General features: G+C 47.6%; 2 protein-coding genes across 9 annotated transcripts in view; one reads left to right on the top strand and one right to left on the bottom strand.

Moving 5' to 3' along the window:
* nxnl1 (nucleoredoxin like 1) overlaps positions 1-4,718 on the bottom strand; it is a 42,954-nt gene extending 38,236 nt beyond the window's left edge. For 3 of the 5 annotated variants that reach the window (XM_078235135.1, XM_078235134.1, XM_078235136.1), the window contains exon 1: positions 4,356-4,718. The gene's annotated coding sequence lies outside the window, so the exon portion shown is untranslated. The remainder of the gene's footprint in view (positions 1-4,355) is intronic. The other 2 variants (XR_013500143.1, XM_078235133.1) reach the window with 1 other exon arrangement.
* tecrb (trans-2,3-enoyl-CoA reductase b) overlaps positions 1-24,590 on the top strand; it is a 59,432-nt gene that overhangs the window by 13,816 nt on the left and 21,026 nt on the right. For 2 of the 4 annotated variants that reach the window (XM_078235132.1, XM_078235130.1), the window contains exons 2-8: positions 7,153-7,203; positions 10,048-10,099; positions 13,548-13,592; positions 15,139-15,242; positions 19,041-19,156; positions 20,427-20,532; positions 23,500-23,572. In XM_078235132.1, coding sequence (XP_078091258.1) covers positions 7,153-7,203; positions 10,048-10,099; positions 13,548-13,592; positions 15,139-15,242; positions 19,041-19,156; positions 20,427-20,532; positions 23,500-23,572 — 547 coding nt within the window. Of the gene's footprint in view, positions 1-3,557; positions 3,591-6,875; positions 7,204-10,047; positions 10,100-13,547; positions 13,593-15,138; positions 15,243-19,040; positions 19,157-20,426; positions 20,533-23,499; positions 23,573-24,590 lie in introns of those variants that run through there. The other 2 variants (XM_078235131.1, XM_078235129.1) reach the window with 2 other exon arrangements.

Below are 24,590 nucleotides of genomic sequence, written 5' to 3'. Positions count from 1 at the left end.
CTGCACGTATATGAGAGCAGTCCACTCCTACCTGGTGCCTCACCGAAATGATGGAGCTAGGTTGTCATACTTTATAACAGGACGTCTCCTGCTGGCTGGGTTTGGAGACGTTCTCACATTGCCCCATTCATAACAGTGATGGTATCACACACGCCTTGTCCCAGATGTTTTAAAGCTTATTTATTAGTCAAAAGTAAGGCTTATATTAACACTGCAATGAAGTTATTGTGAAATTCCCCTCGTCACCACACTCCAGCACCTGTTCGGGTCAATGCACCTAACCAGCATGCCTTTTAGACTGTGGGAGGAAACCGGAGCACCCGGAGGAAATGCATGCAGACATGGGGAGAACATGCACAGACAGTGACCCAAGCTGGGAATCGAACCCAGGTCTCTGGCGCTGTGATGCAGCAGCGCTAACCACGGTGCTACCGTGCCGCCCTATATTATCATATATATTCATCTCTTTAATCTGATTTGTCCTCTGCCAATCAGCATATGGCTCAGGTAATAGTCCAGAGATAATGACCTTTGCGGTTCTGCTTCTTAATTTGGTGCCAAGCTCCTCGTACTGACTGTGCAGTACCTCCTTCTTTGTCCTGCCTATGTTGGTACCTATGTGGAGTATGAGAACTGGGTCCTCCCCCTCCCACTTCTAGTTCCTCTCCAGCTGCAGTGTCCCAAACCCTGGCACCGGGCAGGCAAAATAGCTGTCTCGCGCTCTTTGCTGCAGAGAATGGTGTCAATACCTCTGACTATACTATCCCCTACTATCGCCACATTCCTTTTTGCTCCCCCACTTAAATGGCTTCCTGGACCACGTTGCCATAGTCAGTTAGTTCATCCACCCTACCGCCCCTGATCTTATCCAAACAACCTGAAAATACCTCAAACCCATTGGACAATTGCAAAGGCTGAGGCTCCTGTGCTCCTGCCCTCTGAACCCCCTTACCTGCCTCACTTGTAGTCACACTCTCCGGTTCACACTCTCCGGTCTCTGACCCCTGACCAAATCAGAAGACGCTGTCCTAAGAGGTGTGACTGCCTCCTGGTACAAAGAATCCAGGTAACTACCCCCTCCCTGATGCATTGCAGTGTCTGTAGTTCAGCCTCCAGCTCATAAACTCTGAGCCAAAGCTGCTTGAACTTCAAACACGTGCTGCAGACGTATTTGCCCTGGATCAAACTGACACCCAGGAGCACCCACATAGTGCAGCTGTGACACATCCCCTGTCCGGCTCCCACATACTGCAGGTGTGACACATCCTCTGTCCTGCCTTCCTTAATGTGTTACAATGAACTATTTAATTATTTTATTCAGTGATATATTTTACTTTATTAACCTTGTCACCAGTTGTTAGACTATTTTGAACTTTCAGAATAGACTACCATAGTCACTTAGCAGATGCTCACCAAATAACTAGCTTCTTCTCCAGTGGCAGAATAAGACCACTTCCTGAAGGCTGAGGAAGTTAGGAAAAAAAAGAGCATCTCTTATCCTTCCTCCCCTTAATTACCCAACTCCTAACACTCTTATTGTAAGTCACACTTCTTACAGTAAACCTGAAGATTCTCTTTTCCTTTTGGCTCCAAATTCTCACTTTGAACCAAATTCCCAAATATACTGAATTGCGAGCTTTCGGAGTGCTGCTCCTTCATCAGCTGAGTGAGGAAGGAGCAGGGCTCCGAAAGCTCGCGCTTCCAAATAAACCTGTTGGACTTTAACCTGGTGTTGTGAGACTTCTTACCATGCCCACCCCAGTCCAACGCCGGCATCTCCACATCAGAGTCACTCTCTCTAGCTTAGCTTCATGCTACAGTAATCAATACCTACCTGTTCAGGCAAGAGCTTTCCTCGGATGATTGACAGCTAATTGCCACTAAGGCAGCTAACTAGGCTATTTAACTTGCTAAACACCTGTTCGTTCTAGCTCAGAATCTGACTTTTACTCTAAAATTGAGTTTGAAAAAGATTTATTAGTTGAATTCCCACTTTGAACCAAATTGCCAATAAACTCACTCAACCCAAGGTCCCCCCTCACTGACCAAAGCTCAACACCGCTCAGACTTTCCTTGCATCATGTTTGGGTCTGTTGTTGAGTAATTTTTTTCATTTGCGTGTTCATGGGATGTGAATGTCTATCCCTAGTTGCCCTCGAGGTGGTGGTGGTGAGCTGCCTTTCTTGAACCACTGCAGTCCATGTGTGCTGTGTTTACTAGTCCATCGGGTGTGATGAGAAACAGTGCTTTGTGCTGCTCGGGTCGACTAAATGGAAAAATTCTTTGAAATTGGCAGAAATAAGTCTGTAAATTGAACTCTGCCCCGTCTCTGCAAAGATATAAACCTGATATCCTGCGTTCATCTACATCAAACACCACGTTGCTGCAGCATGCTAAATATACACTGGCACTGCTTCAGGCATTCGCTGTCTTGGGATATGCTGTGATAAACTCTGAGAACGACGGCTTTTAAGCAGAGGCTTATTGAGGAATCCTGGTATTTGTCAGATGCCAGCTGGGGTGCTATGGGTGGCATTCTGGTCTCTGAGTCAGAAGCTGATGGATCAAGTCGCTCTTAAGCACAAACCGTTAACTTCACTCCAGTGAGGTACCATGGCAGCACTGCACTGTCAATGTTACCGTCTTTAGGAAGAGCAAGGCCCTGTCTGCCTTCTTGAAGAAAGGTTTTTCCTGGTGTCTTGGCTAATGTTTAACCCCCAGTTTTAGTGAGCATCACTGAAACTCCTGCTTGTTTATCTATTTGCTGTGTGGGATCTTGCTCTGCATGAGTTGATTGCTGCATTTCCTACACTACAGTAGTGACTACACTCACCTCTGACAGCGCAGTGCTCCACTGGGACTGTCAGTCTAGATTATATGTGCCCGAGCTCTGAAGTGGAGCTTAAATCCATGATCAGCTGACTCGGGCAAGAGCACTCACTAAGTGATGATTCGGAATTGAACCATGAGAGATTGGCACCACAAAGGTACAACACCAAAAGAGAAGTCCTGACCCTATTTGCAAAAGTGGCCGGAGGTGGGGGTGGCATCCAGGACCAAGGGGCCCACATGATTGGCACCACATTCACCAACTTAACATTCACTCCTCTACCACTGACGTACAGTGGCAGCAGTGTACCATCTACAAGATATACTGCAGAACTCATCAAGGCAACTCGCCAATGCTCCTTTGACCACACCTTCCAAACCCACGATCTCTACCATCTAGAAGGACAAGAGCAGCAGGCACATGGGAACACCACCCAACCTGGAGGTTTCCCTCCGAGTCACTCACCATCTCGACTCGGAAATATATCCTTCACTGTCTTTGGGTCAAAATCCTGGAACTCCCTCCTAACAGCGCTGTGGGTGTACCTACAGCACATGGACTGCAGTGGTTCGAGAAAGGCAGCTCACCACCACCACCTTGAGGGCAACCAGGGATGGACATTCACATCTCATGAACACACAAATGAAAGAAATTACTCAACAGACCCAAACATGATGCAAGGAAAGTCTGAGTGGTGTTGAGCTTTGGGCACCGAATATACAAAATCACCTGCTCCTCCCGAATGTGTCAGCTTCCTAAGGTTTCCAGTTGTTGCTTCAGACTGTCCACGTTTTGTGGGATAAGTTACTTGCTTGACTGCTCTTCCAGCACTTCTGTAACTCGCTCAGCGGTAGGCAGCGTAAGAACACTTATATACAGCTGCCTCGTGTCTTTCCCCAACCGAGACTGCCCAGGTTTAAGTAGCTGGAAATACTTTAGACCATCTTCATTTTGGTAAAACACTAAGTGTTCTGTTTAAGTGCTTCACCTGCTCAGGAGACTTGTTCTGAGTGCCTCTGACCGCCTTGTTGTGGGAAGGCAAACAGGACGGGAGTGAAAATAGCCCAGTGGCAGCCGCTTTAACCTCAACAGTTTCTGTCAGAGGAAGTTAGTGCAGAATATCAGTCGCACCTAATGAAAGCTGATATTGTTCTTTCTCCTCTTTCACCTTCACACTGCCTCTCCCACAGGCTGCCATATAAATCACCAATTGCCTTGCGTGTAGCCCAAGTGTCGGAGTTTGCTGTGTTGTGACTCACTGCGGAAAACTGGGTGACATTCTGTCTCAAAGGTGACTGTTCTCAGAGCGTCTCTCTGGTTATTCTTAACCTACCCCATCGCCAGCCCTGATCCAAATTATTCAGACACGGGGGCTAAACGTTACAAATACAGAGAGCTGTGCTGTCAAAACTTTACTTGTGGGACCCAGCTACACTGTGACATACCGCTCTTAAAATTTCCCCTTCAACATTTTAAAAAAGCACTATCTGTTCTAGCTGATAAAGTAAAGCGCTGGATAGCTTACTGTTTGTCAAAAGATATGAAGCCAGGGTTCCAGGTAAAGTCCATTTCTGCTCCACGCTCTCTGAAGGACGGGTGTGTGACGGTTGTTATTCCCTTTGTGCACTGCTCACTGTGTTTGTCCTGACTGAGGTTACTATTAATATGACTGACACGGGCTAAGCTCCGAGCTCAGTTTTAACAGCTGCAAATGAAGGTGCTAGTATTTGCGCATTAATGCAACACTCAGTTTACTTTCTCAGGGTCTCGGCTGCAAAGCTCTGCCACAGAAACCGCCATATCGGGGCTCGACTTAAGTATCTATGTCCAGTGAGGGGGTCCTTTTTATCTTTTGAGAGCCCTGGGCCAACATTGAAATTCTAAAAAGCATTTTCCCTCTAGTTCTAGAAGTCCACAGTTGTTGACGCAAACACATTTCTGGTTGCGAGTCAGGATATGAGTCAACAGTGTCAAGAATAGCCCTCTACGAAGCTTCAAGACCATGAAATTCACACTCAACAAGTCAATGGGCAAGATATATCAGCACAGTTAAATACTGGGTACACGCATGCGCACAACTGTTCATGAACTGGGGAAGGACAGTCCAGAAGAGGTGAAAGTTGCCACAAGAGTCTTGTCTACCACAAAAGATTTGATGATTCAAATGATTGCTCTCTAAATCTGTTACTCTGAACTCTTTCTGACACCGCAGTTAGAATGCAGATAAAGAAAGTTAAATGGATGCTTTATTTTTCAGTCCTCTGTAGCTCTGTGTCGAAAGATTCTGTCTCTGCTCCACAGTTGAATTATTAATGCTCTATATGGATGGCTTTATCCTGCCCTCCCGCCACAACTCTGTAACCTTGTCTAACCCTGAAATACTAAGATCTTTGCGTTCCTATTGCGCATTCCCAGTTTTAATCACTGCGCAACTGGCAGCCGTGTTCAGCTGCCAAGGCCCTAAGCTCCAGAATGCCTATCTGCCCTTCTACCTCTCATTCCTTGAAGATGCTGCATTAAAACCTAGCTTTGACGAAGCTTTTGGATGTGGCTCCGTGTCAAATCTTGTTTGATAACACTCTTGTGAAGCACGTTGAGATGTGTTAGTACATTGCAGGATTGGTGTATAGGGAGGTTGCTGTGGTCACAGCAGTGCTGTGGTGATGAAGCGTTAGGAGGCTGAAGGGCACTTTTCTGGGATATGGTTATTTATGATTGGGTGAAAGTGGAGTAGGGGATGTGATGGCCGAGTGGTATTATCGCTAGACTATTAATCCAGAAACTCAGCTAATGTCCTGGGCACCCAGTTTGAATCCCACCACAGCAGATGGTGGAATTTGAATTCAATAAAAAAAAATCTGGAATTAAGGTTCTACTGATGACCATGAAACCATTGTCGATTGTCATAAAAACCCATCTGGTTCACTAATGTCCTTTCGGGAAGGGAATCTGCCATCCTTACCCGATCTGGCCTACATGTGACTCCAGAGCCACAGCAATATGGTTGACTCTCAACTGCCCTCGGGTAACTAGGGATGGGCAATAAATGCTGGCCCAGCCAGCGATGCCCAGGTCCCACGAATGAATTTTAAAAAGTGCATTTGAAGGAAGAACATTTCACCTTTAGTAATTGAAATGGAGGTGTTTGATTCTGATGATATCTGTCACATTGTGCTGGCTGAGCTCTGATCGATTTCATTATTTCTTCACCATTTTGTCCCCGCGCCAGGTTCTGTATGACCTGCACATTCTTCAATAGCCATTGGCGTGCAAAACTCTCCACTTGTGATCCTGGACTGTTGAGTGTCAGCTGACCATTCAACAGAGCAGACATCACAGATGATCCTGTCAACATACCAGGACCCCCTGCAGCCATGTAAATCACTGGGAGAGGCGGGAACGGAACCACAGGAAACAAAACCTTGTTGAGGGGGAAAAAATGTTATGGAAAATTTGTCTCTCGCCACTCCCCGCCCCACCCCCAAAGGCGATGAAAATCAGTCCAGGCACCAAGACACTTGCCTTTTTATTCGGATAAAATGAAAAGAGGCTGGTGAGGCATGGGTGGGGGGGATTGTGGGAAAGGTTCATGTAGAGCGTAAATGCTAGCACAAACCAGTGGGGCTGAATGGCCTGTTTCCATGCTGCTGTCGGGTGAGAGCCTGTGATTTTTTTTTTTGGATATTCTGATGGCCCATGTCTGTTCTGAGTGAAAATCCTCTTGGGTTTTGGATGGGTTGGCACTTGCCCAGCACCTCAGCTCCTGGCGAGGACTGCATTCTATCGACGCAGGCGTCACCCCCTTTCAGTGGATGCTGAGGGCTACCCCATGGCATAAAGCGCCATGGGGGGTCTCACGGGCGGTCCTGACTGCTGCACAATTAGTTGGTTTGTTTCCCAAATAAAATCCGATGAGTACATTTCTCCAGTCCGCTCACCCTTAGTGTCCCAGATGTTCTCCTGCTGTTTAATTGGATTATATTTAGTTGGAGTTGTCAGGAGCTCGCATTCCGGGGCTATCGGGTTACTTCCCCTCCGGCTCTCTCCTTTTTAGAGCTGCCCTGTCTTGAAGCTGCAGATAACTGGGTTTTATCACCGCTCCCTGTACCTCGCGGAGGAGAATTGTATTAGTTTTATCCTTTGTACTTGATTTTAAATTGAAATCGCCTTTCAGAGAGGAGAGAGTGGAGCGGTTTGGAGTAACTATGAGTACGAGCATGATGCTGCCAGAACCAAACATGCTGTTGGCTAACGGGCTGATTCTGCCCGGCCGCCCCATGAAATCACAGAAGAAATCTAAAAAAGCGTGTGTTTTCTTTGAGGTGGAGATCCTGGACGCGAGGACCAAGCAGAAGCTCACCTTCCTGGACAAGGTAGGCTCAATTCTAGGTAATAAGTTACATGTCAACAAACTGCTAACTGGTGGGAATGTATGTTTATTTGCCCTGTGTGACCAGGCTTGTTGAAAACACTGTCAGCGCAATGGGAACATTCGTACTGGAGTCCGCACACCGGGAATTAGCTCTCTATTCATCACCTCAAATCGCACCATGACCAACCACCCATCATCAGGATTTTGTCTTGGGGCGAACTGATTCCTGGCACAGTCCCAATAGTTGAAAACCATTGTGGGCTATGGGGAAAGGGCAGGCTGGGTGGAACTAATTGGATAACTCTAACAAAAAGAGCATGATGGACAGACTGGCCTCTATCATCAGGATTTAGTCTTGGGGCGTACTGATTCCTGGCACAGTCTTATGTTTCAAAGCACGACTGAGGGACAGCAGTTGAACGATCGAGTGAAAGTAAACCGTTGCCAGTGGCAGGAGGGTCGGTAACCCCGAGGGCACAGACTTAAGGGGCAGGGTAAAATAGCCGGAGTTGACACGAGGAAGCCTCTTTAATGCAGCGAATTGCGATGTCCTGGGACGTGCTGCCTGAAAGGGCGGCAGCAGCAGATGTAGTGGTAACTCTCAAAAGGAAATCCGATAAATAGTTGAAAATCATTGTGGGCTATGGGGAAAGGGCAGGCTGGGTGGAACTAATTGGATAACAAAAAGAGCACGATGGACAGAATGGCCTCTATCAGTGCTGCATCATTCTATGACAAAATCTAGATTTGCACTGCTTTCCTTTTATTACTCGTTCTGCCCCAGTACATTACTGAAACGCTCCACCCCCACAGCACTAAAGTGTCAGCAACTGCATTTAAAACTTCTTGTTTTGAGTGGGAATAGGGATACGTACAGTTTAGTAGTGGTGGAACCACATAACTGACAAAAGGTGGCCCAGTCTGTCAGCCAGGAGTCTCGGTGAGGGTGCGATAATTGATCGTGTGGCTTTGCCTTGTGGCCGCTGTGATCTGTTTGCCATGTGCGAGTGTAGTGGAGGTCCACAGCGGAGAGGAACATCCTGCCAGGGATGCCATCCAGGCATCAGCTCTCTGCGGTGCTTCTTGGAGGTTGTTCCTCCATTCACCTTGCCAGCCGAGTATCTGTCGTTACTTCTCATGATGACAGACGGGCACTTGTAACTAGTGACCTTGGTCTCCGGTGCCCATTGCAGAGGGCATCAGGTCCATAGAGTGGACAATGTAGAAACTACCGTAGTGTGTGCGCCCGGTGACATGGATGTTGCTGCCGGAACAGGCCTAGTTCACAAAGGTGTGTGGGAGTGAACTATAGGGAATAGCAGGATCCCAAGCCTCATCAGTGATTTGTTCTGGTTTCAGCTCCGTTCGCAGCTGGCCAGTGATGCAAGTCCAAAGAAAATCACAATTCAGATTTAACCTCAGCCCTGCAGGTTTTCACTAAGTGCCGGTCAGTGGTAGCAGCATCCCTGAAGCAGCAAGGGCTCTGTGGGTGACTAACTGTGGGCATGGCCAGAACATGCCTTAGAAAAGAGACAGTCAAGCAGTCCTAATTCTGTTGGAACACACGAGTGGGTTGGGAAAATTCAATTGTGTTTGATGCAGAACCATTCGTTATTGAGTCTTCTCTCCTCTGTCCAGGAAGGACATAGCGCCCACCTCATGTAGAACAGCTTTGATATGATTGAAATGGAATACTCCTTGGCTCAGAAAATGGATGCAACTTACGAACCCTCACGTACCCATCATACGCTTGGTGACACCAGCCCTCTCTTCGTTGGTCGCCATTTCTGTTGTTAACTGTGCAGTCTATCTTCCTCTGCTCCTGGCAGAGCAGGGGGCCAATCCTATCTGTGTAGTAGCCACTTTAGGGCCAGCAGGTCAACTTCTGGAGAAGTCCGCCAACAACTCCTTCTTAGCTTTGTTCCACCGCGGCACTTGTCTGCTGTTGTAACATTCGCTGCCAATAGACTGATGCTGTCAGTCATCCCAACTTGTGCATTTCCCCAACTTGGACATTTCCCCAACTTGTAGGTGGCTAAAGGAGAATGTGGCCTTCCCCTTTTGAAAGGCTTGAATTTCTATAGCGCCTTTCACCACCTCCAGACAACCAAAGCAAAAGAAGGGAATGAAGTGATTTTTGAAGGGCAGGCACTGTTGTAGAAAGCGTGCTAGTCAGTTTGTCCACAGCAGCAACCAAACCATTTGTTTCAGCTGTTGCTTTATGGGTGAGTATTGGCCGGGGCATCGTTAGTTATAACTATTTCAAGCCTAGCCAGTTTCAGTTTGTGATTTTCTTTTTAGACCGGGCAGCTCACTGTTTCACAGTACCTCTCCTCTTGCGTGACCCTTTTCCCAAGTTGCTGGTCTGATTTCGTAGGTTCAGCATTCATTGGTGCAGGCTGCAGCGTTGCTTGCTCAGTGCTTGGGAGCCGATACTGGCCCAAGCAGAGTTTGTTTTTCACCTCTCTCCTTACAACTATGTTCCTGCACCAATGCCAATGTCTAAAGTAAACTCCCCTGGTGTGCGATTCACACCGATATGAAGACTGATGACTTATCTTAATCTCGTTGGCATCGTGATGCTGATTTTAAAACTGCTCTTCTCTCTTCTTGATCCTGGTCTCATTCAGCACCCCCCAAGTGTGGACATTGAGGAATGCACTCAGGTGTGATACACCCCTTGGTTAAATAGCTAGCATTCAAAAATCTGAACTGCAACACCGGGCTTAAATTAGTTTAACAAATACACCACAGACTCTCGTGGGTGTCTGTTAGTATGGGAGCTGAATTTGGTTATGGATATTTTGCTTTTCCTTAACTCTAAATGTATTTCTTTTAAAAACAGGTGGAGCCACATGCCACGATTGGAGAGATCAAGGTTATGTTCCACAAGAACCGTGAGTATGCAGCTGGGGTGATGCTCGATAACCGGTGCGGAATCATCCTGAGCCTTACAAAGTTCTTTCTGGTTTGGGTTTTTGACAGGGTTCTATTGGAGCTGTGATTTTATTTTTAAATAAACCTCGCAGAAAGCCAGTGAACTGCCCCTTTATCCTGGTACCCTGATGAAACTCCTATTGCTGCACGGTGGCCCTGTATATTTAAACAAAAGCACCGGTCAGTAGCATCAGACACTGGGTTTTGAGACAGTACAGTTTCTTTCCTATTCGCTAAGGTACAGTCAAACCAGTGCTGAGCACCCCCAGTACAACATTCCATTGATCCTTCGTGGATGACCCTGAATGGTGAGTGTAGTCCAGCTATCCCTCTGGAGACGGTGTCACCAAGCCCACTAGTGGTTGTGCCCTGACTCAGTCCGTCACATTGGTCATGTTAAATGGTGGCGTTTGTGTAGATGGGCAAATGTCTGGCTAATATTGGGTGGCAATTGAGAGCAGCAGACACCCTAAGCTAAGGGGTGAAGGGTCAAAGGACAGCAATAGCACTGGGGTTAGCTGGTTCAGCACCTAACAAACTTTCAGTTACCAATGCTCAGTGCCAGACACACTCAGAATACAAGAACAAAGTTGAATAAAGCTATCCGTACCATATGTATTGTGGCAGGGGCTGTTTTATAACCATTACAAGGGGGCGGGCAGGGGTTTGTATCAGCATAATATTACAGAAAGGAAGTCTGATCCTTCCATAAAGACCGTCTTTCCTATAAGCACCTTCAGGAACCATTTTTAAAATGATTTAATGGGATGTGGGTGTCGCTGGCGAGGCCAGCATTTATTGTCCATCCCTAATTGCCAGCGAAGGTGGTGATGAGCTGCCTTGAACCACGAGTCCATGTGCTGTTGGTACATTCATAGTTAGGGAGGGAGCTACAGAATTTTAACCCAGTGACAGTGAAGGATCAGCTGTTCCAAGTCAAGGTTGTGTGGCTTGGAGGGCAACTTGCAGGTGGTGGTGTTCCCAAGTGCCCACTGTCTATGTCTTTCTACGTGGTAATGATCATGAGTTTGGAAGGTACAGCTTAAGGGGCCTTGGTGAGTTCCTGCAGTGCCTCTTGCAGATGGTACACACAGCTGCTCCTGTGCATCAGTGGAGGCAGTGAATGTTTATGGTGGTGGATGGGGCAGTGATCAAACACGCTGCTTTGCCCTGGATGGTGTCGAGTTTCTTGAGTGTTGTCGGAGCTGCACTCATCCAGGCAGGTGGAGAGTGTTCCATCACACTCCTGACTGACTTGTGCCTTGTAGATGGTGGCTAGGATTTGGGGACTGGGGAGGTGAGTTACTTGCTGTAGAATTCCCAGCCTCTGACCTGCTCTGGTAGCCATGGTATTTATGTGGCTAGTCCAGTCCAGTTTCTGATGAACGTGTCTCTTCATGTGATGTATTCCAACTTTCTGATCATCTCAGCTCCCTGTTGTATTTATATTTTACTGTGGGGTTCCCGGGCTGATCCAGCTCTGCATTGATGTCTTTACCTAACTGGTGAACCTGAGAGCTTCATTTAACCTTTCGCAGTTGGATTGCAATCTGTATTTTCTTTTCCCTTGTGCTCCTGGCCTTGATTCTTTCTTGGGGTTCAGTTACACTCGGGGGGAACTCACCGGCAACGGAGATTGTTTTCCCGCTATTTGACATTAGATGGCATAGCAGAAAGCCCAGTGCTGACCACTTGATATTCAATACATGATTTTTTGACAGCGGAGCTTTGGATAGCCGTCAGGAGTGGGAACACTGGCCAAACTCGTTTTGCTTTTAGAGATGGGGTGCGTGTGGCGGAAAGGTCCCTTGTAGCATCCCTACTGGTTCAGAGGATTTGTGCGAGACCTAGGATGAAATCTTGGGGCCCTGTGGTCTTTATCTGAATACATCCCCAGGTGTTAAAGTGACTGAACCATTCAGTGGTTTGTTTACGGCCCCATACCACATATTGTGGGCAGGTACATAGTGATTTTTATACAATCTTTAACAGTCATTATAATGGATAAAACACCTAGAGCACCCAAAAGAGCCAGGATTTTCTGGCTGAATGGGCCTTTAATTAGGGGAATCCTTATCGTTCAGAGCCTTGCCTGGCATAAGATGTGGGTTCAGCCAGTTATCCTTACGTTTCAGTCTGCTCTCTCAACTGTTTCCCCCCCATCTCCTTCAGGGGCAGAGTAGAAAGGCTCGAAAACGTGAAAGGATCGAAAACGAGATGGCACAGATTTAAACCATTTGGCAGAAGCAGCAAAAGTGACACGAGAAAAGACACTTTCACGCAGCGAGTGTTTAAAGCCTGCAACACGCTGCCTGAGAGCATGGTAGAGACGGATTTAATCGGAAACATTCAAAAAGCAATTAAACTCTTACTTGGAAGAGGAAGGATGCACAGGGCTTCAGGGAGAAAGTAGGGAACTGGCACTAGGTGAATTGCTCAGTTGGAGGGCCAGTGCAGGCACGATGGGCTGAATGGCCTTCTGTGTTTCAACAATTTTGTTTTTTTTTTGCTTTGATAGAAAGGATAATAAATACAGCCAGCCAGTCTGCAGCAAGCTAGAAAGTGCCTGGAACTCGCTGCCGGGGGAGGTAGTGGAAGCGGATACGGTAGTGACTTTTAAGGGGCACCTTGACAAGTACATGAATGGGATGGGAATAGAGGTCCCTGGAAGGGTAGGGGGTTTTAGTTCAGTTGAGCAGCATGATCGGTGCAGGCTTGGAGGGCCGAAGGGCCTGTTCCTGTGCTGCAATTTTCTTTGTTCTTTGAGATCCTGGAACTCACTGTTTCTTCCTGAGATGAACTGAGTATTTCCAATACTCTGAATAGTCCTAAGGACTCAAAACATTAACTTCATTTCTCTCTCCACCGATGCTGCCAGACCTGCTGAGTTTTTGCAGAATTTTCTGTTTTTGCTTACAGTGCTTTGAAGTAACCGTACAAGCGGATAATGGTTGTCTTGTTTCAGCTGTTATGAGTCTGCCCATTTAAGCATGAATGTTTTAAGTGGTGGGGAACAGTATAATGGTTTTTCAGTATCTTAAATTGTTCCTGTCTGCAGGGAGGGTGGGAAACTATACTCGGGCAGCACTGCTGCCTCACAGCGCTAAGGACCCAGGTTCGATTCCTAGCTTGGGGTCAGAGTCTGCGAGAAGTCCGCACATTCGCCCGTGTCTGTGTGGGTTTCCTCCGGGTGCTCCGGTTTCCTCCCACACTCTGAAAGATGTGCTGGTTCGGGTGCATTGGCCGTGCTAAATTCTCCCTCCGTGTACCCAAACAGGCGCCGGAGTGTGGCGACTGGGGGATTTTAACAGTAACTTGACTGCAGTGTTAATGTAAGCCTAGTTGTGACACTTATAAATAAAACTTTTAAAAAAGTGTTAACAAACTTGGCTTGGTTTTCTCTTTCAGATGCACAGTGGTATCCTGCCAGGCAGTCCATCAGACTGGATCCAAGTAAGTTATGAATCAATCTCACCTTCAGGTGGCACTTGCACTCTGTTTGGTGCCAACCTAATGACGATAACACCCTGTTCACCCTTGGGCTCGGTTGTCCCCAAAGCTTTCTGGGATTCCTACACATCTGTCAAACTAACTGCACATCAGTAGCTTGGTGTGGAGACTCGCGCCCACCCTGATGGGTTTCCCCAACTTTCATTCACCAAGCTAGCTGGCTAAAATAAAATCGCTCTCATGAAACGTGTGCCTGTCGCCCTGTGATTGCCCATTAGTCTCGCACTGTGGTGCCGTACTGCTCTTGTTCTCCTGGGAGCACCTCCTGAAGGGGGTACAGTGGAGATTCACCAGAATGGCACCGGGGCCAAAAGGGTTCGATTTATAACGACCAATATAGAAGATTAAGACAGGTCATCCAATTGAGGAGTTAATAGAGCAGATGGAGAGAAACTGTTTCCTCTGGGTGAGATGTGGTGGCACAGTGGTTAGCACTACTGCCTCACAGCACCAGGGATGTGGATTCGGTTCTGGCTTCGGATGACTGCGTTTCCTCATTCTCCCCGTGTCTGCGTGGGTTTCCTCCAGGTGCTCCGGTTTCCTCCCACACTTGCAAGGTGTGCAGGTTAGGTGGATTAGAAATGCTAAATTGCCCTTTGGCATCCAAAGATGTGTGGGTGAGGTGGATTAGCCATGGTAGATGTGCGGGGGTCATGAGGATAGAAATCATAGAAACCCTACAGTACAGAAAGAGGCCATTCGGCCCATCGAGTCTGCACCGACCACAATCCCACCCAGGCCCTACCCCCATATCCCTACAGATTTTACCCACTAATCCCTCTACTCTACGCATCCCAGGACACTAAGGGGCAATTTTAGCATGGCCAATCAACCTAACCCGCACATCTTTGGACTGTGGGAGGAAACCGGAGCTCCCGGAGGAAACCCACGCAGACATGAGGAGAATGTGCAAACTCCACACAGACAGTGACCCAAGCCGGGAATTGAACCCAGGTCCCTGGAGCTGTGAAGCAGCAGTGCTAACCGCTGTGCCACCGTGCCGCCCCTAGAGTGGAGGGGAGAGCCTGCATTGGCTGCTCTTTCAGAGAGTCGGTGTAGGCTCGATGGATGGATGGTCTCTTTCTGCACCATAGGGATTCTATAGTTCAAAACAAAGGAGTGCAACCTTAAAATTAGAGCTAGGCCGTTCAGAGCTGATGCCGGGAAGCACTTCTTCACACCCTGGGTAGAGGAAATCTGGATTTCTCTCTCTCCCCTGTATTTAGCTGTTAAGGCTGGGGCTAACTGAAAATTTCAAAACTGGGATTGGTATATTTCTTTGGGTTAAGGGATATGGAGCAAAGACAGGCAAGTGAGTTTGAGTTAAGGTACACATCAGTTGGGCTCTAACTGAACAGTGGACCAGCGCCTGAACAGCCTTCTGTTATGCTATTCTTGCAAGCTATTGTGTGTGGGGAATGGAGAGGGAACTGCCTTCCTCAGTGTGGGGTCAATGTGAGCTATCTCTCTCTTTGCTCTGTTTTTGCAGAGGGCAAGTCACTCAGGGATGAGGAAATCTTGCAGAACCTCCCTGTTGGTACCACGGCCACCCTGTACTTCAAAGACCTCGGCGCTCAGATCGGATGGGTTACAGTAAGTTTTAAACAACCTCGCTGCTTCAATCATAAATTCATCCTTTTTGCTCTGTGATCTTGTGCATTTTACTTGGGGGGTATTTGCCTTTCAAACTTCAAAGGTGCCTTTATAGTTCCTTTGTGTCATGTACATATGATCTCCGAGCAGGTGTTTAATTTATAGTTGCCATATTTTTTGGTCTCCTTGTGCCTTATTCTTTGATTTAAAAAGATTTCCATTTATATAACACCTTTGCGGCGCCCCCAACCACTTTGCCAACAGTGAAGAGGTACTTTTGAAGTATAGCCACTTCTTACAATGTAGGAATCAGCAGCCAATTTATGCACAGCAAGCTCCCACAATCTGCACTGTGACAATGAACAGGCTAATGTTCTGGGGAACATTACCCCAGCTGGTGGAATTTGAATTCAATAAAAAATGTCTGGAATTAAGAATCTACTGATGACCATGAAATCATTGTCGATTGTCGGAAAAACCCATCAGGTTCATTAATGTCCTTTAGGGAAGGAAATCTGCCATCCTTACCCAGTCTGGCCTACATGCGACTCCAGAGCCACAGCAATGTGGTTGACTCTCAACTGCCCTCTGAACAAGGGCAACTAGGGATGGGCAATAAATGCTGGCCAGCCAGCGACCCCCGCGTCCCACGAATGAATTTTTAAAAAAAGGTAGCCTGTACTGGTCATGTTAGTGAGGGATAAATATTGGCCAGGACACCAAGGAGAACTCGCTTGCTCTTCTTGAAATAGCGTTGAGGGATCTTTCTCCCCCATCTGAGGGGAGCCTCAGTTTAACATTTCATCTAAAGGTAGCACCTCCAGCAATGCAGCACTCCCTCGGAACTGCAGTGCTAGTCTATATTTTGAGCTGAAGTCTTTTGGCGTTGGACTTGGATCCTCAACCTTCTGACTCAGAGACAGCATTATTGACATAGCCTCGAGTTTGTAACAGCTCCTTAGAATTCTCAATATTTCAAAAGACCCAATAAATCCCAGAGACTCCTGGTAAAAGTGATGACCCAGTCGAGAGAGAAATATTCAGTTAGTTTTGTGTTGGTTGAGGGAAGAATGTTCTTCAGGATACTTGAAGCTTCCTGTCCTTTGAATAGAATCGTAGGATCTTTGATGTAAGCAGTGAGATGGGACCTTGGTTCAAATGTCTGATCGGAACGACACAACAGCTTACCCTTCTTGCGTGGACATCTTGTGCAAGTTGCTTGATGTTAGATTTGTAATCAGACTTGCCTCATGAATTGAAATCTGTGTCTTTTAACTTCTGCTGTACTGAGTTACTGCACCCCCCCCCCCCCCCCCCCCCCCCCCACACACTAACAATTACAATCCTGGTGACTTTTTTAACTGGAGTGCATGTAGGATGCCCATCGTACCTATCAATTTGGAAGATCTGCAGTATTGCTAGCACTTTTTTCTATTCACAGTGAACTGCTGACCATGTAATGTTTGGGTGAAAATTGACTGTTCTATCCCCTTAGTAACCCATCAATTGTGTTGTCTGAGGGGCATGGTGACTCACTGTATAAATTCAGGTCTGTTCTTTTGAAGGACAACAAGCAATCTCTCTGCAGGTGGGGGTGGATTCAATAGTAACTTTCAAAAAGGAACTGAATAGGCAGTTGCAAAGGGAAACAATCTCAGAGCTACAGGGAAAAGAGCAGGGGAGTGGGACCAAATTTGCAAGTGCCTTTCTAAACGCTGGCAGGGACTCAATGGGCTGAGTGGCCTCCTTCTGTGATTCCGTTGTATGTTCGATGGATCGTCTTTGAATGGGCTATTCTGGGCGAAGCAAATTGCAGCTTGAATTTGAGAGAGAACCTTGCTAATTAAAACCGAAGTACACCGGCCTTGCCAACAATGCTGGACTCCCGCTGGGGTGTCTGCCTGGGTTACGGGCGGCACGGTAGCACAGTGGTTAGCACTGTTGCTTCACAACTCCGGGGACCTGGGTTCGATTCCCGGCTTGGGTCACTGTCTGTGTGGAGTTTGCACATTCTCCCCGTGTCTGCGTGGGTTTCCTCCGGGTGCTCCGGTTTCCTCCCACAGTCCAAAGATGTGCGGGTTAGGTTGATTGGCCATGCTAAAATTGCCCCTTAGTGTCCTGAGATGCGTAGGTTAGAGGGATTAGTGAGTAAATATGTAGGAATATGGGTGGGATTATGGTCGGTGCAGACTCGATGGGCCGAATGGCCTCTTTCTGTACTGTAGGGTTTCTATGATTTCTATGTTACGTTCCACTCCAGGATTGGGTCCGAAACCCACAGTTGTCTGATTCCAAGTCACGAGTGCTACTAACTGAGCCAAGCTGGCAGAAGCGGGATGTATGTTTCATGATAGAAGCACAATCGGCCTCAGTGATGCCAAATGATTATAGATTACACACACAACTGTTAAAATTAATCTCTGAAAAATTTACAATATGTGAATTTAACCGTATGGTTGATGTAAACAGAGATCTCAACCATATATTATGCTGGTTCCCAGGATCACTTAGAAGATTCCGGTTTCAAGTGCATATTTAATTTTGTATGTGAATTGAACAGAACCAAGAATCCTTGGACTATTTGCTCTGTGTGCCACCCTTTCTCTGGAGCTTCGGGGCTGGCACTAGAATGACTGACTGTTGTTGCAAGTGAGGATCTGAATTGGTGAGAAAGGAATGAGGCATTGCTTTCCAAACCAAGAATGCTGGAAATACTCAGCAGATCAGGCAGCATCTGTGCAGAGGGGAACAGAGTTAATCAGAGCTTCAGGTTGATGACCTTTCCTCAGGACTGGAGAAAGTTAAAGGTGTAGCTGGTTTTAAGCAAGCACGTAGGCAGTGCTTTACACGATTTGATCTGATTTGATTTATTATTGTCACATGTATTAGCATACAATATTGTTTCTTGCGCGCTATACAGACAAAGCACACCATTCATCGGAGAGAGTGCAGAATGTAGTGTTATAGTCATAATTAGGGTGTAGAGAAAGATCAACTTAATGCAAGGCAGGTCCATTTAAAAGTCTGACAGCAGCAGGGAAGAAGAATGCCTCTTCAAAGGAACATGACTAATTGAAGGAATTTAACTATAAAGAAAGCAGGCAAACATACAAAATCGGAACAGAAGTAGGCCATTTGGCCGCTCGAGTCTGCTCCACCATTCAATAAGACCACGGCTAATCCTTTTGTCTTTTGAGTACCACATTCCCATCTACTCTAATAATCCTTGGTTCCCTAGATCACATTGGACGCTATATTTATAGCCAATTGAATTGGGGCTAGAGAAACCAGATTCAACCAGTTTGTTAACTAACTGCTCTGCTCTCACAGCAGAATGTGTTTACCCTGTCTGAACTGCAAGAACAAAAGAACCATAGTCTACTTGCATGATACTTTGCAGTTGCTGCAATTACAGACTAGAGTTGTTTTTGGAGCAAAATGAACTCTCTAAGTTCACCAAATCAAATAAGCATAGCAAGCTAAATAATCTCGATGCCCATCGAACACTCCAGTTGCTCACCAGTTGTGGATGGACAATGGCGTGTGCTGTCTCTTGGGCCAAAGGATGAGGACAAGATGACTGAAGAGTGGCAGGCAGCCAGAGCAGCCACCCCACTCTCCTCCTCCCCGAAAAGATCCTTTAGCTGTTTCCCCTGCCCGTCACACTTCCTGTGACTTTCCCAGCCAGTGACCAGAGTTCAGGAGTGTGGAGCTTGATTGAAGTGAGCAGCAGCCCCCTTCCTTTCTTCCCCCGAAGTGCAAGATAAGTGTGTGACGTGTTTTGTTATTTCTCCCCAGGTGTTTCTCACAGAGTACGCTGGGCCTCTGTTGATTTATCTGCTTTTCTATTTCCGGCTGCCATTTATCTACGGCCCGAAACATGCTTTCACCTCGAGTCCCCACTCGGTCGTGCAGTAAGTTGAATGTTTTTCGGCTCTTGGAGACAAAATGATTTGTTTGGAATTAAATGTGGAAAACTCTTGTAGACCGCAGTGATTGGAGAAGAAGGCCCACACCTCGAGAGAGACAGAGAGAGTAACCAGGGATGGACAGTAAATATGGCCTCGCTATTGACACCGACACCTGAAGAATGAAGTGATTTTATAAAAGTGTTTAACTAACCACACAGTGAGCGCTTACTCTGGAGCTGGTATATAGTTTTACCCTGATTTGGGTCATTTTTACAGGTTGGATTCTCTGACCTCGTCCGCGGCTGGGATTCTGCAGTGAATGGAGATTTGGCTGAACACCAGATTCTCAGTTCTCACTGGCTACGGCAGCGTGGTGCAAACGGCCGGAGAGTTCCAGCCTCCATCCTGCCCCTATCGTTTCTCTTCCAAAGTCACTGATTCCTCCTTGTAGTACAGTGCCACCGATACTGGTTCACGCCTCCTGGCAGACTATTGGCTTTCCTGTGGGATTATCTGATAGTGATGGGCTGGTGACTCAGGGGTCGATCCCGGGTACAATTGGCTGATGTGTCTTTGGTAATGCCGGATAAGGGGAGACCAGGAGAACTCTCTGCTCCTCTGCAAATAGCACTGTTGGATCTTCTACATCCTCATGAACTTGGCTCTGTAAGATGGCACCAACAGTGTAGGGATCCGTTATTACTGTGTTCAATATCTGACTGGCAAAAGAAACTATGCAGTGAGTGGTTAAGAGAGTGGTAGAGGTAGATTCAAGTGTGGCTTTCGTAAAGGGATTTGATAAGCACCTGAAACAAAGAGCACTGCAGCACGAAGGGGGAAAGGCAGGGGTTGGGATGAGACTCGATCAATCGCTCTTGCAGAGAGCTGTCATGGACACAATGTGCTGAATGGCCTCCTGTGCTGTAATCATTCTGTGATTCTATGTCAGCCTAATATTGGCAAGGTTTGTATTTATTACCCAACCCGACTCCATGTTCCTTGCAGTGTATAAAAGGGGTTTTGATTCGGAGTTATTTCGGGGCATTACTGAGGATGGAGGAGGAATGTGGGAAGAGCTTGAATGTTGTAAAGCTGGATGGCACACTGCACGAAGATAATTGAAGGGTTGAATGCTCCTTAGTGATAGCCTTATTAATGCACTTTACAAACTGTTTGTTTAATACAGTCAGTAACCCAACAGGATTCTAAACAATGCTGAACTAGATTGTGATGCAAGTTGACCTGAATCTCTCTCTCTCTCTCTTTCCTGCAGTCTTGCCTGTATTTGTCACTCCTTCCACTACATCAAGAGGCTGCTGGAGACTCTGTTTGTGCACCGGTTTTCCCACGGCACAATGCCATTCCGAAACATCTTCAAGGTAAAAAGTGACCTCCTTATGATGCTTACCCTCTGAGTTTGCTCACCTGTTTAGAATTTTTAATCTGCCTGGGTCCGTTGTAGACTAGCCCTACAGCTATATTACCCTAGACTGAGCTCCGTACAGAGAGGCGGAGGCTCCTCCATTCAATTAAATTATGCTTGATCCACTTTTTCTCAATCCTTGATACCCGTCCCAACAAAAACCTTCTAATCTTCAAAGCTCCAATCGGCTCCACCAAACACGACCTTTGTGTGAAGAAGTACTTCCTGATCTGCCAGGGATCTGTGTTCGATTCCCGGCTTGGGTCACTGTCTGTGTAGAGTTTGCACATTCTCCCCGTGTCTGTGTGGGTTTCCTTCGGGTGCCCAGTTTCCTCCCACAGTCTGAAAGATGTGCTGGTTAGGGTGCATTGACCCGAACAGGCGCCGGAGTGTGGCGACTAGGGGAATTTCACCATAACTTCATTGCAGCCTTACTTTGACTAATAAACTTTAACTTTAAATCGCCAAGATCTCATTTTAATTTTATGCTCCCTTGTTCGAGACCCTTCCAGGAAAGGAAGTAGTTTTCTCTTCATCCTATCAAATTCTTTGATTGTTGTAAACTTCTCTATTAGATTGCCCCCTCGATCTCCTAATCGCAATTGAATATAAAGACAGTTTAAACGAACAGAGCCTGGATTTCATGATGGTGTACTGCTCGTCCTTGCCCACCCCATTGCCCCGCAGTCAAAATGCGCTACTGTAGGGCTAAACAGGCTGGTGGGCTGAGAGTGGGACTTCTGCCTCTCAGTGGGAGGAAGACCCAGTCTCAAGAGCTGCCAGCCAGTCTGACAGACCAGCAGCTCTGACCGTTTCATCATAGGATTGTGAGCAGTTCCATGAAGAGCTTTGATGGATCCTGGGGCCAGGAAAGTCCCTGTCTCTTGGGGAGAGGAGGGATCAGGCAGCTTTGGGAGGGGGTGGGTTTTGGAGGCCAGGTTGGGAGGAATCATGGGTGGGCAATGTCAGAGTCCCCATTCTCACCTGCCTGCCCACACCAACCATTTTATGGTGTGGGCAGTGGAAACACGGGTTGGTTAGCTTTGTAACAAGCTCAATTGTGTATTAATTATTTTTAAGAATAGGTTATAAAGTCATAGAGGTTTACATATCTGCCAAGTTTTGGTGTGCTATGTGTCTGCTACTGGTAATCCCCCTGACACTAAGGGGCAATTCAGCATGGCCAATTCACCTAATCTTTGGACTGTGGGAAGAAACTGGAGTACCCAGAGGAAACCCACACAGACACGGGGAGAACATGCAGACTCCACACAGACACCCAAGGCTGGAATTGAACCCAGGTCCCTGGCGCTGTGAGGCAGCAGTGCTAACCACCCTGTCGCCCTTAACTCTTACCCAACAAGAATCCATCAATCCAGTTTTGAAATTTTCATTTGTCTTCTAGTCCGAACAGCCTTTTGGGGCAAGAGTTCCAAATCTCCACTACGTTTGTGTGCAATGCTTCCTGATATAAGCCCTGACTCACCTAGTCTAGCCGCCCAGCTGTAATTTTAAGGGTCTGTCCCTGTGTCCTGGACTCCTTACCAACCTCCTGCCTCCACAACCAGCAGATATAGTTCCTCTCTCTCTACCCAATCAGACCCTTTTTAGTCATCTTCGGCAACTCCATTAGATCACTCCTGAGATTTCTGTATTCAAGGGAATGCAGGCCTGCGTCATGCAGCCTGTCCTCATTATTTGACACCTTTGGCTGAAGGAACTACACTATTGCAGTAGCTACAGAAGCAACATTTTTGTGGCAGGTGACAGCTTTAAGCAAAGTGCAAGCCTGTGACAAATGGGTGGTGCATTCCTCTGGCATTGGAAGGCCGTGACCAGTTCAGATATGTTTGTCTACACTGAATTTGATCTTCCTCCTTTGGTACATCCTCCAGATACTATCATGTTGCTTGCAGTGTACGTGCTGTAATGCAGTCAGCCTGAAAGGAATGTCAGGAGGCCTTCAAACTACTCATCAACCTGCTCAATGAGAAATCGAGTTACTGACAAACTGGTTCAAAGGTTTGTTTTCTAATGATTGCAACATTAGGCATTTCTAATGGTTGTAAATACATTCCCAACCACCCCCGAATCCCAGCTCACTCGGCCTCCAGTACCCAACCCCGTGAGCTACTCTTTGTGTGTAAGCTTAGACATGCTGCGAAGGGTATTGTGACCAAGTCGCAAGCATGGAACTTCTAGTAGAAGCCATTGAATGGCAGAGAAGAGCACAACACTCTATTGTTTCTTTAGTCGGCATGAGAAAAGAGGAACAATGTCCGTCTTGGACATGAGAAAACCTGCCAGCTGTACCCACACATCTTGAAAGGGTGGTGGTGTGGGTTGGGGGAATGTGATGGTGGGTGTGGGGAGGGGTGGGTGTGGGGTGGGTGTGGGGAAGGGTGGGTGTGGGGTGGGGAGGGGTGGGTGTGGGGAGGGGTGGGTGTGGGGAGGTGTGGGTGTGGGGAGGGGAGGGGTGGGTGTGGGGAGGGGTGGGTGTGGGGAGGGGAGGGGTGGGTGTGGGGAGGGGTGGGTGTGGGGAGGGGAGGGGTGGGTGTGGGGAGGGGAGGGGTGGGTGTGGGGAGGGGAGGGGTGGGTGTGGGGAGGGGTGGTGTGGGGAGGGGTGGGGTGGGGAGGGTGTGGGGAGGGGAGGTGTGGGGTGGGTGTGGGGAGGGGAGGGGTGGGTGTGGGGAGGGGTGGGGAGGGGAGGGGTGGATGTGGGGAGGGGTGGGTGTGGGGAGGGGAGGGGTGGATGTGGGCGATCCAGTTGTGGATTTGAGATTGTTGTGCTTTGGGAATGGGTTTGTGTGGCTCTGGACATTGTTGGTTAGACTGATCTGTGCCTTCGCTCGAGCTGCTGTCACTTTGATCTCCAAATCTTGTTTCGAGTCCTGTTTAATTTGAGGTTTCCTTCCTCTTTTAGAATTGCACCTATTACTGGGGATTCGCGGCGTGGCTGGCATATCACGTCAACCACCCGCTCTACACACCTCCTGGTAAGTCGAATATGAATCAAGGTGCCAGTCGCCCTGCCCTGACACGTGCTTGTGATGTAGCAGGGAAGGCCCAGCTGCTGGGTGATGAAATGCCCTGGTGTGATACTGAGATACATCGATCATGGCATCCTCTGCCTTGCTCTGCACCCCTAAACAACCCTACCGTGGCTGCATTGTAGCAACTGACTGACACTACCGTGGCTGCAGTGTAGCAACTGACTGACACTACCGTGGCTGCAGTGTAGCAACTGACTGACCCTACCGTGGCTGCAGTGTAGCAACTGACTGACCCTACCGTGGCTGCATTGTAACAACTGACTGACCCTACCGTGGCTGCATTGTAACAACTGACTGACCCTACCGTGGCTGCAGTGTAGCAACTGACTGACACTACCGTGGCTGCAGTGTAGCAACTGACTGACACTACCGTGGCTGCATTGTAACAACTGACTGACACTACCGTGGCTGCAGTGTAGCAACTGACTGACACTACCGTGGCTGCATTGTAACAACTGACTGACCCTACCGTGGCTGCATTGTAACAACTGACTGACCCTACCGTGGCTGCAGTGTAGCAACTGACTGACACTACCGTGGCTGCAGTGTAGCAACTGACTGACACTACCGTGGCTGCATTGTAACAACTGACTGACCCTACCGTGGTTGCAGTGTAACAACTGACCTAAGGTTTCTTTGATTGCACCTCCAGTCCCGCACAGCTCCCCTACCAAGATTGACGAGGGTAGCAATATTGGGTGGGGAGGTAAATTCCATAACCTCCAAATCCCTCAAGTTGTATAGTGTCCTAACTGGATATATATTATCTTATTGCAGTTGGGTCAATATTTTGTGCGTCCCTTCCTGGGGGCAGCAATGGTTGCAGCAAATCCGCCACCTTAATGAACGAATAAGGCCATGCCAGTATCATCCAGATCTGAGGATAGAATGAACCTACTGGAGGCAACACCATCACTAATTTGCACTTGTTTATTGCCTTTAAGGCAACATAAAATCCCAA

The sequence above is a fragment of the Mustelus asterias genome, chromosome 19 (assembly GCF_964213995.1).
Source record: "Mustelus asterias chromosome 19, sMusAst1.hap1.1, whole genome shotgun sequence".
Lineage (NCBI taxonomy): Eukaryota > Metazoa > Chordata > Chondrichthyes > Carcharhiniformes > Triakidae > Mustelus > Mustelus asterias.
Note: the sequence above shows the minus strand (reverse complement) of the source record. Positions and strands in the feature narration are given on the sequence as shown.